Below are 12,456 nucleotides of genomic sequence, written 5' to 3'. Positions count from 1 at the left end.
TGAGTTGACGCAATGCTGAAAGACATCGTAATAATATTTCTATATGATATATAGAAAAAAAGACAATGTAGATATATGAAACAAACACACAATAAAGACAGGACACTATTTTCTCATGATATTTTCGACTGACCATATAGGTGTTTTGTGCAAGTATTAGCCAAAAAAAAAAAAAAAAAAAACATAATAATACAAGAGTAAGAAAGAAATATATGTTTTAAAAAGACCCCCAGCAACTCGTCCTGAAGGTAAAAATATCCCCCTTTAACTGGGCTCCCTTGTTCTGCTGGTTCTGCTGTTTGATGCTGGACCTTGCATGAAACTCGTCTTGTATGAGAAAATTCTTTATTTCGTCTTTGATATTTTCTCCTTCACTTTTTTAATTTATTTGTATATGTAATGGGGGAGATTGGCATTGGTGAACCTGATGTACAAAAAAATATATGGGGTGACAAAGGTCGTCTTGGTTTGAAAATAGTGCATTACACATTACTCTAGCTATATCGTAGCTCAACGCAACATAGATATATACGAATTATTTTTTTTTTATTTTTATTCCCCTGTCGACAGGGGGTCGTTGTCGTGTCGTTGCTGGAACGGGGCGCTATATCCTCCTCATAAGCATCACAATAACTGGCTAAATGTTATGTCTTCTCGTATTAAGTCACCGCGAACTCTTTTCCTCGTTTTTATTTTTATTTCTGTTTACTTGTATTTTTACTTGTTCACCCCTTTTTTTTTATATTATTTCAAGTAATACAGTGTCTGGGAACATCCGGAGTAAAAAAATTTAAAAAATATATTCGCAAAAGCAAAGTCATCCCTTTCGTTTTTATTTTTCTTTTATCTGCGTATACCTGTTTTTAATTTTTTTACTTTATTATATACTTGAAATATTATTTCATTTTCTGCATATTTTTGTGGTTTTTTTTTTTTTTTTTTTTCTCGAAACACATCATTTGTTTAAACTAACGAAAAACGAGTTCATATAAAAAATAATATTTTACATTATTGGGACATTGACCTTTTTCCGATTATTTTTAATACTTTTTTTTTCTTTTTCAATATTACAATTATACTATTGTTATCACTATTATTATTATGTATTTTTTGAAATTATTATTGTGTGTACATAGGGTAGCAGTAGTAGTAGAATGAAGTGCACTTGGACCCCCTTTAACGTATTCGTACAATGTAATATATTGGACAATAGGAAAAACGAGTTGAAAAAAAATTTTTCCAGACGTGCATTTCAATTGTAAATGCAATAATGTGCATATGTGCAATTGTGCAATTGTACATACTGTGTTGATGATGATGATGATGATGACGATGATCGTTATTATATATTACGTTAAGAGGGGCCATAGATTTAGTACAGTTTACCAAACTGCCTATTTTCATTGTTATTATTATTATTATAACGGAAGTTTTAATTTTTTTTTTCTCTTTTTCGTTAAAAAATAAATACAATAAAAGGAAATGATGAATATAAGTTGTTGTAGTAGTAAAATAAAAAGTAAATTCAAAAAGGTAATCGTCACGGAATCATGAATTACACATGTCTATGCGTATGTGTGTGTATGTTTGTGTGTCACATGCATAGATCAAGTTGGGTAAAGGGGGCAGCTGCCACCAGAGGGTCTACTACATTCACAAGAAAAATAAAAATCATCATCATGATGAGTTTAATTTTACATAAATATACCAAAAATATAAATGATTAATTAGAGATAAATTTAATATTTGTATATTGATTTAATTAGTTTGTTTTTTTTTTTTTTTTTTTTAATTATTATTATTTTTTTTATATCTTGCTATAGTCTATCCTTTCCGGTCCATGACCACTCTAACATTTTTTTATTTTCTCAATTCTATACATATATATTTTTATTGAATTTTTTTCTCTCTCTCTTTCTCTTGCTACTGCTGATTATTAATTTACTGATGAAAAATATGTACTTATTCTTGATGATTCATATAATGTTGATGACTCAACTCAACTCCTTCTCATTATGATCATCATCATCATCATCATCATTGACCATTGTCATAATTAGGGTGGGGCTAATGCACTAATTTTACTACAAGATATTTCTATCTGTATAATATTAATTAATAAATTTACCTAGTTTATTCAGCATTTATTAATTTTTTTTCATCTTTACCTATATGTTAAAAAAACATGAAATAAAAAAAGAGCAAGGTGAATGGGAGTCAAGTTAAATTGACTATACAAAATATACATTTATACAACAGCTACGTCACAACAACAGTATGTGCTGGTTTTAATCCAGGGCGTGTTTATGTTGGTGGTGGAAGTAGTGGGTGCACGCTACAAGTCTACAACTCGACAACACACCATCACGCCGACGCCTTAATAAACTTAATATATTATATATATTTTTTTGACAATTTCTAACAAGTGTTTTTTTTCGAAATATATTTAAAATGGAAACGATAGAAAAATTTAAATAAGAAATATTTATAATTATAAAATTGTTGATGGTGTTTTTGGTGTAGTTGTTGTTGTTATTTTAATAATTGGAAAACGTTGTTTTGTACTGTTAAAATTTACTATAAAAAAATAAAAAATGTTGACACATTGTGGAATAACAAAAAGCATTATTATCGTAGCAAGTTTTTTGCTGGGCGTTGTCGGACAATTTGAATGGCAACCAAGAGATGCATTTGATGAAATTAAAATGCGAATGGACAAGGTGACATCTGATAATTGTGAAATTCAACATTTAGGAGATTTATTTTTGCCAGATGATTCTGTATCACATTTACCAGATATCAAAGATATCAATGTTAATCCAGTATTTCCAAATAGAACTGCTTTGGTACATCTTCATAATATGGCATTAAGTAGATCATTTTTTTGGAGTTATATATTACAATCAAGATTCATAAGACCAGCAATAAATGATACATATGATCCTGGTATGATGTATTATTTTTTATCATCTGTTGCTGATGTATCAACAAATCAACATATCAATGCATCTGCTGTTTATTTTTCACCAAATACATCATATTCACCAAGTTATCGTGGTTTTTTTAATAAAACAATGCCAAGATTTGCACCAAGAACATTTAGATCTGATGATTTTAATGATCCAGTACATTTAGAAAGGATATCAACAAGAAATACATTTATTGTTGAAGATCTTGGTGCATTTCCACAAGGTAGTCCAAGTCTTGATTACACTGCTGATGACTATCGTATAAATCACTGGTAAATATATCAAGTAAATAAGCATATAAATTATATTATTCATTTATTTATTTTTTAAAAATAATTTTCCCAAGGTACAAGGCATGGCTACCAGATAATCCAGACAAAAGACACGACACAAAAACAACTTATCAAATTCAAATAAGATATGCAAATAATACAAATGAAACTTTTTCATTTCATGGACCACGTGGTAAGTGCATTTATAATTTATATTGCATTGATGCATATAATAAAATAAATTATTTTCACAGGCGCTGAGGAAAATCCTGGACCAGTTAAATGGACAAAGCCATATTTTGATTGTCACAGATCGAACCGTTGGCTAGTTGCTGCTGTTGTTCCTATTGTCGATATTTATCCTCGTCATACAGGTTTTCGTCACATTGAATATCCCACGTTAGTGAAAATTTATATTTATTTTTTTATTATCAAGAAATTTTTCTTGTGAAAAACTTGTTACTCATATTACTCTCATAACAAAAAATATTTAACAGATGTTTATATATGATGTTCATCAACATGTTTTAAAGAAAAATAATTTTACATTGACCCGTTGTCAGATGAATTATTTTTCTCTTGGCTATCACATATGAAATCATATTGATCATTTATTCACATAATAATAAATTCACATCTAGGGGGGTCTTAACTTAACCCCTGGTCAAACGAGTATGCAACAGGGGAGGATATCTCGTGGTCGCTTTACAACAATATACATTATATAAATGATAAAAAAAAATAAAATAAAATAAAAATAAAGTAAAGACCAAGAAGAAAGGATAATATTATTATATTATCCTTGACGAAAAAAAAAATCTTTTTAACGTAGTAAAGAGCGTGACTATGTGGATTAAATACTTTTGCTTTTATTTCTTGTCAAGATAAGAATACCTTTAGAGATTTTTTTATTTTTTAAATAATCGTTTGTTTAGATATACAGCTGCAACTGTTATGGAAATGGATTTTGAAAGAATTGATATTAATCAGTGTCCAAAGGCAAATGGTAATATTGATGCCAATAGATTTGTCTCAACAGCTAAATGCAAAGAACAAAATACTGAAGTAAATATTTTTATTTAAAATAATTGTCTTTGATTTATTAATATATATAATATTAATGATTAAATTTTTTAATTGACAGTGTGAACCGTTGCATGGCTGGGGATTTAGACGTGGTGGTTATCAATGCAGATGTAAGCCAGGCTACAGATTGCCAAATATTTATCGTCGACCGTATCTTGGTGAGATACTTGAACGTTCAACACAAGAAGAATTTTACAATGGTTTTGAATGTTCAAAAATTGGATGTAAGTTTATTTTAATTTAACTTTATTGTAATTGTAATTGTAATTTAATTTATTTATTATTTTTTCATCAAGGGATACATAAGCTACCAACAAAATTGGAAAATTCAACAAGAGCTATTAAAAATAAATATTTAGAAAAACATTACGAGTATCAAAATTATTCAACTGGTCCAGAATCATTACAAGCTCAAAAAATAAATATTGAACAAGCTATGAATTTTGTACTTGGTGTTAATAAAGATAATTGTAAAGAATTTACTAAAAATCAATTGACATTACATGGTGATATTGGCTATGGATCATCTGAATTTTTTGAAAATGAAGCAAAAATGGCAACAAGATTGGCTAATTTTATAAGTGCATTTTTACAAATATCAGATCCACATGAAGTTTATTCTGGTAAACGTGTTGCTGATAGTCCACTGACTGAGGATCAAATGATTGGTGAAACATTGGCTTTGTTACTTGGTGATACTAAAATATGGTCTGCTGGTACATACTGGGATCGTAATAAATTTACAAATAGAACATTTTTTGCTCCATATGCATGGAAAGAAAATATTAATGCAAGAAAATTAAATGTTGAAGATTTAGCACGTTTAAATTCAACAGGTAAGTTGAAAAAAAAAAGAAAAATAAAATTTATCAACTATAATTAATAATTAAATATCAACAGATGTCGTTTATACAAATCAACCATGGTTTAAATTTTTACAACAAAGATGGGCAACAAATTTTGATGAATTAGAAAAATATTTTTTAAAAATTCACATGCGTTTTAATGAAACTGGAGAGCACAGAAATCAATACGAACACTATCCAACATTTTACAGGTGAGAAAAAATAAAAAAAAAAAAAACATTTTATTGTGAGAAAATAACAATATAAAAAATAAAATAAAATAAAGCCCCTCAAAAATGAAATGAAATGACTGGTGGAATAAAAGGATTATGGTTTGAGGTGAAGAACATCTTCCCTTGAGCAATAAAGTTTTTTTTGTTTTTTTTTTTTTTTTTTTATTGAATTTATTTATTTTAATGGATCGAAACGGGCGGGTTATCTTGTGTTATTTAGGGCAGCAAACCTGAACCATGGACATTGGACAACTCCTTATTTCGATTGTAACGGCAAAGTGAATAAATGGGTAATTACCTATGCATCCCCATTTTTTGGCTGGGACAGTCTCAAGGCTAAACTGGAATTCAAGTGAGTATTACCAAGAATATTATAATATATGATTCTCATGTGGGGGGTCGTACAAAATGTTTTTTTTTTTTATGTGTGAGATAGTTTGATACAAAACCAGTTTACAAATGAAATGATTTTTCATGTATTTGAGAAATAATAATATATTTTAATATTTAAAAAAAATAATATAAAATACATCACATTAGGGATGATGATGATGATAGACAAAAAAAGAAAAGAATAAAAATATTTTAATTTTTACAGAGGTGTTGTTGCTGTAACTATGGATTTATTAACACTTGATATTAATCAATGTGATGATGCATTTTATGTACCAAATGCATTTAAAGGAACTCACAAATGTGATAAAAAATCATCATATGTAAGTTAATCATTATAATCAACATGCTTATTGAATGAAACTAATAAAATTATTATTATATTAGTGTGTACCACTATTGGGAAGAGGTTTTTATCCGGGTGGTTACAAATGCGAATGCAAACAAGGCTTTGAATATCCATATGAAGATTTGATAACATATTTTGATGGACAAATTCTCGAGTCTGAATTCAATCATCTTGTTCAAGATAAGCCAAATAAATTTGACATGTTCAAGTGTCGTTTAGCTGGAGCAGCTGGTCTACGATCCAGTTGGTTACTTATTTTAGCTGGTATTGCATGGCTTTTATGTCATTATTGCAAATAATTTTTTTAACAATTTTAATTTTATATTATGTGATTAAATTATGTTTATTGAGAAAAACATATCAATAATCCATCCGTCCAGAGGGTAATATTTTTTTTACTATTACTTTTCTCAATGAAATTATTAATTTTAAATGAATATCAATAAATCCGTCCAAATACACGACTATTGATAATAATGTCAGTACAATTTTTTTGTTCAAATGAAATATTTATACATTTTAATTTTAAGCTTTAAAAAAAAACTATCTATCATAGGTGCGATTTGATTTGTAACTTTTTTTAAAAACGATATATTATATTAATAAATAATTTTTAAACTCACGTATTATGGTAAATGTTTTTATCTTTGGATCCTTATCCTCCATGACGATCTTCAATATTCTCCAGATTAAATCCTTTGAATTTTAGTTAATTTATTAATTTTAGTGTCAAATTAATTAATTTTCAAATGATGACTTGAATCAATTGTGCCAATGGCTGATTGTTTTTTAACATTTGTTTTTTTTTTTTTCATAATAAATAACGAAAAAAAAAAACAAAAAAGCATCGTTGCCAATGACACCATCATTATTATTATTATTTTATAAATTTTATTTCTTTTTTTGTTTATAAATTGTGATGATTATCTGCAATTGAATATTTTAAATAAACAAGTATCAATATTAAAATAAAATAAATTGATATGAATGTTAAAATATAAATTATTAAAATGTCAATAATCATAATGATATACTATTTTAAATTTTAAATCAAGAAAATATAAATAAAATTTAATTGAAAAAATAAAAAAAAAAACAAATGCAAAACAGAAAGTACTCGTTTTTTTTTTTTTTTTCTTGTAGAGAATTTAATTACTCACAATATCTACATAACAATGATAATAATAATATTTTGAAAAATTAATTTATATGAAGTAATTATTAAAGTTGTTCAGTTAAATTGTACATGTAACAAGATTCAGCTTTTGATATTATTGAAATTGTTGAATAGTTGTATTAATCAGTCTCATCTTGACCCTGTTTTTTACCACCAAGATAATGATGATTTATAAAACGATAGCCCTGGGTCAATTGTGCTCCTTCATTTGTTAAATGACATGCAAAAAGCAAAAGATTTCTTGGCTCAACTTTTATAGCAAAACGCATAAACATTGCTGAATAAAGACAAAGTGCTGTAAATTAAAATAAATAAATAACAATTATTAATTATAAAAAGCTGACTCATTGATTTATCAATACCTAATTATTATTTATAAATTATAATAATACAAATATTACAAACCAATTGTCATTTTTCCACTGATAAAATTTGGATCACGACGAATATCAGCAATTGCTGCTATTGGAATACCCCAATTAGCAACTGGTCCCCAAAAATGTGTGCTAAATAATTCATGTAAAGTTATTTAATAATTAATAATAATAAGTAGGTATAATTGTTTATTTTTTAAAATATTTAATTTGGCTTACCTCATGATATAATCACGAGTCTCTTTGCTTCTCAAACTTCTAACTATTCTATTCATTTTTATTTTCTAAATAAATCTATTTGTTGTAACGAAAAATATATCAAACACTTGAAATTTTATAATTGTTGTAATATTATGTATGCTTGTTGTAATTTATATTGCAACTTGATATTATTATTATTATTATTAATTATTTAGAGACGAGCAAGGAGGGGAAAATGGAAATCATCTGATTGCAGTTCGTTTCAAAACCGCTAGAGTTTTTTTCAATTTTTTTTTATAAATAAATAAAAGAATAAAAAAAAAACACACACACACACATTTTATAACAATTAATTGGCAACAAATTAGTGCAAATTAGGATTGTTAAATAATTTTTTAAATATATAAAAATATATCGTATGTATAAATAAATAAACAATTGACTTTGTTTATGGAAAATTAGAATAAAAATAATTCATCATCAAGAGTTAACCTTAATGATTTTATAAAAGTTAATTTAATTGCTAATAAATAAACAAGTAAATAATTACAAAATAGTAATAATGTTTATGTCAAAAGTAAGTATTATTATTAACAATAATAATAATAAAACAAGTAATAATTATCATAAATAAATAAATAAATTTTGGCATGTCTAGATATTTAGTGTCATCAAAAGTGCTAATCCAACAAGACCTGTTGTTAACCGGCTCTTTTCTACTGATGTTCCTTCAACCGAAAAAGTAAATAATTAATAATAATAATAATAATATTAAAATATAATAAACAAGTAAATAATTTATAATAATATTCTAGCCAGTTTATGACAAGTTATTTAAAAAACTTGAAATTGAAGTCAAAGGAAATGATCCAGCTGTATTAAAAAGTTATGGAATATTTTCAACAACAGCAGCATCACATTTGGGAATAACTGTTGGCAGAAAGTATGTTTAAATAATTATATTATTATTGTTGTTGTTGTTGTATGATTAATTAAATTTTTTTTTTTTTTTGTTTTTAGCGTTGCTCCAAATAAACCAAATTTTTATCGTTGGACAGTATTAAAATCAGCTCATGTTCACAAAAAACATCGTGTACAATATGAAATGAGAACACATTTTAGATATCTTGATTTCTTCAGATTAACCCAATCAACTGCTGATACATTTCTTGAATATTTACAAAGAAATTTGCCAGAAGGTGTTGCCATGAAAGTCACAAAGGTAATACCTAAATTTAATTTAAAAACAATAATTACAACAATAATAATAATTGTTTGATTTTTTTTTCAGGTTGAAATCCAAAGATTACCAGAATCAATATGTGTACCACCAAGTTAATTAAAAACTAAATAAATATTTGTTATAAAATGACGTGTCACACTGGTAGTAATAAGTTAAAAATAATAAAATAAATTTACTACAACAAAAATTTTATATTTTCTTTAGACCCATTATAAAATTATTTGAGGAAATTAATTTTTTTTAAAAATAATATCAACAACATAAAATACATTTGTTTTTTTATATGATTGTTTTTTTCGTTATTGACTTGTTTGTTGATTTGAATTAAAAGTTAATAACAATTAATAATAATACAACATATTAAGCATTATATTAAAGATAATTTTAATTTAAACACACACATTCAATTATATATTTACATGTTTTTTGTTTTTTGTTTTTTTTTCCATATAATATATAATATGTACCTAAAAAGACCCAGCTTATATGAATCATCTTATTATTATTATTTTTAATTTATTATTGTTTCAGTTATTGTTTATCATTTCTTATTATTAAATTTACTTAAGAAAATAGTCAGGTCAGGATAAAGCAGGAAATAATAATAATAATTAGGGATAAAGACTTTGAAGACTTAAAGTAAAGGTTTTGGCAAGTAAAAAACGGGTTTCAACTGGGTGGGTTAACGGGTTTGGTAAGGAAAAAGGTAAACTGAGTTTGGCTCACTGGTGGACATTGACGCTGAGTGGCAAACTGTCGGAGTTTGGAAAAATACAAGGTGTTTACAACTAAATTTGTTTTCTCAAGGCAATTGTTTAAGGCAAAGGTACTTGTTTTAATTTTTTTTTTATCAGATTTATCTAGAGCTACTAATTGTGTACATGATATATATGAAAATATGACATCTTTATTATTTATAATTTAATAATTTGTTTTCTAATTATTTGTTCTTGCTCGTGATATATACTTAATAATTGTAAATAATAAAAAGCTTGACTCTTTTGAGACTCGATCCTCATAACCAACTGCCCCATTATTAAAATATTTTAATCATTCTATATTTTTTTTTTTTTTTGTTTAAATAAAAATAGAGACACACTCACATTAATTAATAATCATTGACATTCGTCATTTACACAAGCATACGTTAAACAATATTATTGTCGATATTTCAAATAATTAAAATTGTTAAATTATCTACACTGCAATTTTTTTTTTTTCATCAAAAAGAAGGCCTAGTGATTTTCTTTTTTTTATAATAAATCTTACATTTGTACACATGAAAAATATATTTCCTAATTGTATTTGTCCTTCATTTGATGCAAGTGCAAAGTTTATCAATTATCAATTATAAAGGCACACTTTTTTTTTTTTTTTTTCTAAAAAAATTAATTTCTAAACCATATAAATTGCCACAGTTGAATATTATTGTTGTATATAAATAAAAAATATTAATTGACATTATGTAGCAAAATACATGTGCTTAGTGGCAAAAAGAAAAAAAAAAAAAATCTACAATGAAAACATTACGGCTAATTTAGTTTAATTTTTCTTCTATACAAATTATTATTAATTAAGATTATTAATTAATCAATAATTAATAATTAATAACAATTAATTAAAACGTCTAATAACAATAATAATTGCCATATAAATATATATATTAGACGTATCTATCTATTTATCATTTTTTTTTTAATATAAAAAAAAAAGAAAAAAACAGAAAAGCAATAAATAAAACCGAGTTTAGATTTTTTAAGCCACACATTTAAGCTAATTATCTGCAATATCACAGTACTCGATAAAACACACAAACGCGCACTTTTTTTTTTTTTTTTAATTCCCTCATTTTATTATTTGAATATATTTCTATTTTATTTAATTAATATTATTATTATTTCTCACTTCCTATCTTTGTTTTATTTAAAAAATTTTTTTTAAATTTTTTGTTTAACACAAAGTTGTTGCCATATGTAAGTCTAGTCCGGACAAAATAAATACAATGATTTTTCACTATGTATAATAATTAAAATGATAAAAATGATGATAATGATTATGAAGATGAAAAAGATGATTAAGATGATAAAGATAATGAAGATGATGATGAAAAGTGTTTAATTTAATTTTCATGTCCGGACAAAAACCTAATGTCATACGTAAACAGGTCCCTGATTATCATTTTCATCCAAATTAACTCTATTATTAAATGAACTTGAAGGACCTCCACCATCATCAAAAAAACGACGAAATGTAAATTCAAAAAATCCATGAATTGGACCAATATCAACGATTGAACGATTAGCATCACGTGAATCAGTTGATTCAGAATTTTGTATATTATGTGAATCAACTGGATCAAAATTACTAGTATCTGTTGGAAATTTAATAATTGGTATATATGGTGCTGTTTGATGACGTAAACCAGCTTCAAAATCAATATTTGAAAAAAATGGATGATTTTTAACTTCATCAGCATTTTTACCAAGGCGATTTTCTGCACCAGTGCATAATTTTAATATTAAATCTTTGCTTGGTTGTGATAAATTTGCTTGTCTTGGTATACGTAGTGATTTTTCCCAATTGATTACCTAAATAATAATAATTAATTTTTAATAAATTATCAAGTTATAAAATTTTTGAATAAATAATCAAACCTTGTATTGAGTTTCAGCTGGTGTATTTGCATGAAATGGTGGTGCTCCAACTAACATTTCATATAATATAACACCAACACTCCACCAATCACAAAGTTGAGTATAACCAATTCTTTGTAATACTTCAGGAGCAATGTAATTTGGTGTACCAACTAATGAATGAGCTAAACATCTAGCATGTTCTCTTTGTCGTCTTCTTTCTAATGGTTTTTTTAAATTACAATGACATTCATTGCCCCAATCATCAGATGGATCCATTGAATCCTGTCTACCATGTCCTGTTGAAATATAAATAAATATAAATAAATCAAGTTAATAATTATCATGTTTATGTTCAACTTGCCATTTTGTTGGTAATACTTTGAATTGTGAGTCCATCGAAAACCAGTACACAATCCAAAATCAGTTAATTTAATATGTCCATCACGATCAATGAGAATATTATCTGGTTTAATATCACGATGTATAAATCCCATTTTATGTACACTTTCAACAGCACATGTTAATTCAGCAATATAAAATTGAGCTAATGATTCTTGAAATATACTAAATTTAATAAGTAATGCCATTAAATCACCACCAGGTATATAATCCATAACAAAATAAAGATATTCTCTATCTTGAAATGAATAATAAAGTTTAACAACCCATTCATTATCA

The 12,456-nt window shown here is 26.0% G+C and overlaps 5 protein-coding genes across 7 annotated transcripts in view; 2 read left to right on the top strand and 3 right to left on the bottom strand.

The window, feature by feature from the left end:
• LOC122855994 (heterogeneous nuclear ribonucleoprotein R) overlaps positions 1-6,922 on the bottom strand; it is a 29,130-nt gene extending 22,208 nt beyond the window's left edge. For both annotated transcript variants that reach the window (XM_044157731.1, XM_044157732.1), the window contains exon 1: positions 6,771-6,922. In XM_044157731.1, the coding sequence (XP_044013666.1) occupies positions 6,771-6,813 (43 nt within the window). In that variant the 5' untranslated portion in view covers positions 6,814-6,922. The remainder of the gene's footprint in view (positions 1-6,770) is intronic.
• LOC122855995 lies at positions 2,291-6,769 on the top strand. Its single transcript, XM_044157740.1, has 10 exons — positions 2,291-3,241; positions 3,316-3,434; positions 3,496-3,640; positions 4,177-4,306; positions 4,386-4,551; positions 4,624-5,163; positions 5,228-5,384; positions 5,626-5,757; positions 6,004-6,121; positions 6,186-6,769. Exons 1-10 carry the CDS (start codon positions 2,595-2,597, stop codon positions 6,444-6,446), a joined length of 2,415 nt encoding a protein of 804 aa, XP_044013675.1. The 5' UTR covers positions 2,291-2,594; the 3' UTR covers positions 6,447-6,769.
• Positions 6,923-7,267: 345 nt separating the features above from the next.
• Positions 7,268-8,099, bottom strand: LOC122855996 (mitochondrial pyruvate carrier 1). Its single transcript, XM_044157741.1, has 3 exons — positions 7,918-8,099; positions 7,730-7,830; positions 7,268-7,619 (listed from the first exon to the last, which is right to left on the bottom strand). Exons 1-3 carry the CDS (start codon positions 7,971-7,973, stop codon positions 7,444-7,446), a joined length of 333 nt encoding a protein of 110 aa, XP_044013676.1. The 5' UTR covers positions 7,974-8,099; the 3' UTR covers positions 7,268-7,443.
• A 344-nt stretch (positions 8,100-8,443) lies between these two features.
• On the top strand, positions 8,444-9,356 carry LOC122855991 (28S ribosomal protein S10, mitochondrial). The gene is made up of 5 exons (XM_044157720.1): positions 8,444-8,476; positions 8,558-8,641; positions 8,715-8,842; positions 8,920-9,121; positions 9,191-9,356. The coding sequence occupies exons 1-5, from the start codon at positions 8,462-8,464 to the stop codon at positions 9,236-9,238; spliced, it is 477 nt and encodes a 158-aa protein (XP_044013655.1). The 5' UTR covers positions 8,444-8,461; the 3' UTR covers positions 9,239-9,356.
• A 583-nt stretch (positions 9,357-9,939) lies between these two features.
• Positions 9,940-12,456, bottom strand: part of LOC122855989 (serine/threonine-protein kinase Warts-like) — a 6,980-nt gene continuing 4,463 nt past the window's right edge. For both annotated transcript variants that reach the window (XM_044157716.1, XM_044157717.1), the window contains 3 exons: positions 12,140-12,456; positions 11,797-12,074; positions 9,940-11,730 (listed from right to left, as the gene is read on the bottom strand). The exon at positions 12,140-12,456 is cut by the window's right edge. In XM_044157716.1, the coding sequence (XP_044013651.1) occupies positions 11,293-11,730; positions 11,797-12,074; positions 12,140-12,456 (1,033 nt within the window). In that variant the 3' untranslated portion in view covers positions 9,940-11,292. The remainder of the gene's footprint in view (positions 11,731-11,796; positions 12,075-12,139) is intronic.

Source organism: Aphidius gifuensis, linkage group LG4, assembly GCF_014905175.1.
Source record: "Aphidius gifuensis isolate YNYX2018 linkage group LG4, ASM1490517v1, whole genome shotgun sequence".
NCBI classification, from domain to species: domain Eukaryota; kingdom Metazoa; phylum Arthropoda; class Insecta; order Hymenoptera; family Braconidae; genus Aphidius; species Aphidius gifuensis.
Note: the sequence above shows the minus strand (reverse complement) of the source record. Positions and strands in the feature narration are given on the sequence as shown.